At 47.1% G+C, this 2,500-nt stretch overlaps 1 protein-coding gene across 1 annotated transcript.

Moving 5' to 3' along the window:
- Window positions 1-562: 562 nt before the first annotated feature.
- On the reverse strand, window positions 563-623 carry nad1 (NADH dehydrogenase subunit 1; one part of a trans-spliced gene, as the record gives it). Coding sequence (YP_011069378.1) covers window positions 563-623 — 61 coding nt within the window.
- Between the last annotated feature and the right edge of the window lie 1,877 nt (window positions 624-2,500).

The raw sequence follows: 2,500 nt of genomic DNA on the forward strand, positions 1-2,500 counted from the left end.
TGATAGATCAAGGGCCCTCCTGCCGTCGTTTCAGTGACTCATAGGGCTTCCCTCAGCTCGGTCTTTTTGGTTCTTGAGAATGGTCGCCATCTCTCCCAGGACCGGAATGATTCTCCCTGCCCGATGGGTCTACATCCATCCCTGAATGTCGTCGGGTACTGTTAACTTCCCCGCCATTCTTGTAACTGTCACCTGTAATCCGCGCAGGTGTGTCCGCACCCCCCTGAGTGGACGAGAAAGAAAGGATTTATCGGAGCAACCCCCCAGGTTCCGGACCCAGGAGTCAACTTTCCCGTATGAGCATTCGGTACATGTATCAGTCCGTGGAAGAGTGAAAGGGGCACCACTACTGAGGATCTCCCCCCCTAATCTTAGATAGGTCGTCTGAGGGTTCGCCGCGGTTCATTGCTGTGCTTACACACCAGGCTACCCTTTTCCGAAAGCTCCGCGGGACCACCTACCACTAGTCTTCGGCCGGAGGGGTTTATTGCACAAAAACGCCGGGACGCAGGGGCTGCTCCCGAAGAGGGAAGCCCAACGAATGTCAGATGCAAAGCCCCGCACCTCATTAAGATCATATTGGCATACTCTCCCAAAAAAGAAAGAGCAGACCCCATTGAAGACGAGAGTGAGGTACAACAAGGCCATTTCTGCCCACCGCCCTTCTCACGGAGCCGTACGTGGACGTTACCGCTCATACAGCTCCCAGCCAGCAAGCAGTTAGCCTTCCTCTACAAGGAATGGAAGTGTGGATGAATCGACATCAAATAGAGGAATTCGGTTTTTCTTTTCAGCAATAACATGATAAGAGCATCCCTTTCACAAAAAACTACAGACCCCCTATTCTGCCACTTCAGCACCTTGTGATCTTTGAGAAGATCATTACGAGCCCTCTCCTATAATGTTTTTGTATATTCAAAAAATTACACGGTGGATCAGGACGAGAATGAATCCGGGAATCCAGGACATACTCATCCTGGAGCTTATGCTCTCCTCTGGAGAGGGGGTTTTTTATAGAGAGAGAGGTGAGTCGAGGGTAGCCTCCCGCTTGACCTATTTTTCGGAGTCGGAGGAAGATCTCTCATCTGATGACCCTGAACAAGAAGGAGCTGCTCTCGATGTGAGATCAGCAGCAAAAGAAAGAAGAGGAATTGGATGCCCCAGAGCAGCAGCCCCCGGATAAGCCTTAAAAAAAAACACACAACTATTAACGCTCTTTCCGCAGGTCCGGCACGCACAGTTAAGTTCAACCTTTCCTTCTTTCTTTCTCTACGCAATTCTTTTTCTTCTTTTTCGGATGGAAGCAAGAGAAAGAGCAGCACCCTAATTCCTATCTTATACCGTGAAGTGACCCCCGGGCGCGTCTGGCTCACAAGTTTTGTTCCCAACCGTCCTAGCTTCAGGGGGAGACGATCGGCTCATATCTATTTATATTCTCCAAGAATCCCTCGGGGAACGAAGGCTATAAGAGAATCAGTAGCTTTATAGAGGAAAGGGAGTACAGATGAGCTCTCTTCTTACCCCAAGGGCTAACTGAACTCACTTAGTGCTTGCATTATGGTAGTCAAACTCGCTTAGAGCTTATGGCACAGCTTTTCTATCAAAAAAGCCAGGCTATAGCTTTCTAGCAATGGCTAACAATTGTTCCTCTACAGCATCAAGCTGCGCAACTCGGTCAAATTGAGTAAAAAAAGATCTGGATCTGAAGCACCTCTTTCTGCATAAGCGGTTGCCGCAGTTATCGAAGCTTTTGAAGAAGCCTTTTTGGTCATTGAGCAAGGTGTTTCACTCTGATCTTAGATCCACCGGACTGGCTTTAAGCCAAGTCTCTTTCCAAACAGGATTTTTTATCGATACAATCTTGTTATATTCTGCCAAACAAAGCATAGAATTAGCAATTGTATGAACCCAATTCTCATATGCAGCAATATGTATGATTTGTTCCTTCATGTCATGATCTGCTCCCACACTTGCTTTTTTTGGTATAGCCGTAAACTCAAACTCTTGAGCAAGCTTCGGCTAACGGCCTGGTTCCGTAGTAGTCAGTCGCATCCTCATCCTCTGATTACCTTAAAAAATTCGTAGCAGTTGGCGCTTAGCCGTCCACCAATTCATCGTAAGGCTTCAGCCCTATCCGCATTATATATGCCATTTAGTAACAAAGCTTTGCTCTAATGCCAGACTTCTATTATAAGTCAGAAAGTAAACTACCTCTCCTTTAACAGTCGAGTATCTTTCAGACCCTTTACAGTCGAGATACCGCCTTTCTTCGTTCAACCCATGCTATAAGTCTCCTTCTTTGTCATCAAGTGCCAAGAACCGGCGAATGAAGGCTCCGTGGCGGCATCGGAGCAGCCAATAAGCTAATCCGTTCCCAGTGACCCATCTAATTGATTATTGATTCGATCCAGTGCAGAAAGAAGAAAGTGAGCGGCTATAGAGAATTGTTTTCTTAGGGTAGCACTCTTCCAGAGCTCCCGTTTCAATAACTTTCTTGGAC

The sequence above is a fragment of the mitochondrial genome of Daucus carota, assembly GCF_001625215.2.
Source record: "Daucus carota subsp. sativus mitochondrion, complete sequence".
Classification (NCBI taxonomy): domain Eukaryota; kingdom Viridiplantae; phylum Streptophyta; class Magnoliopsida; order Apiales; family Apiaceae; genus Daucus; species Daucus carota.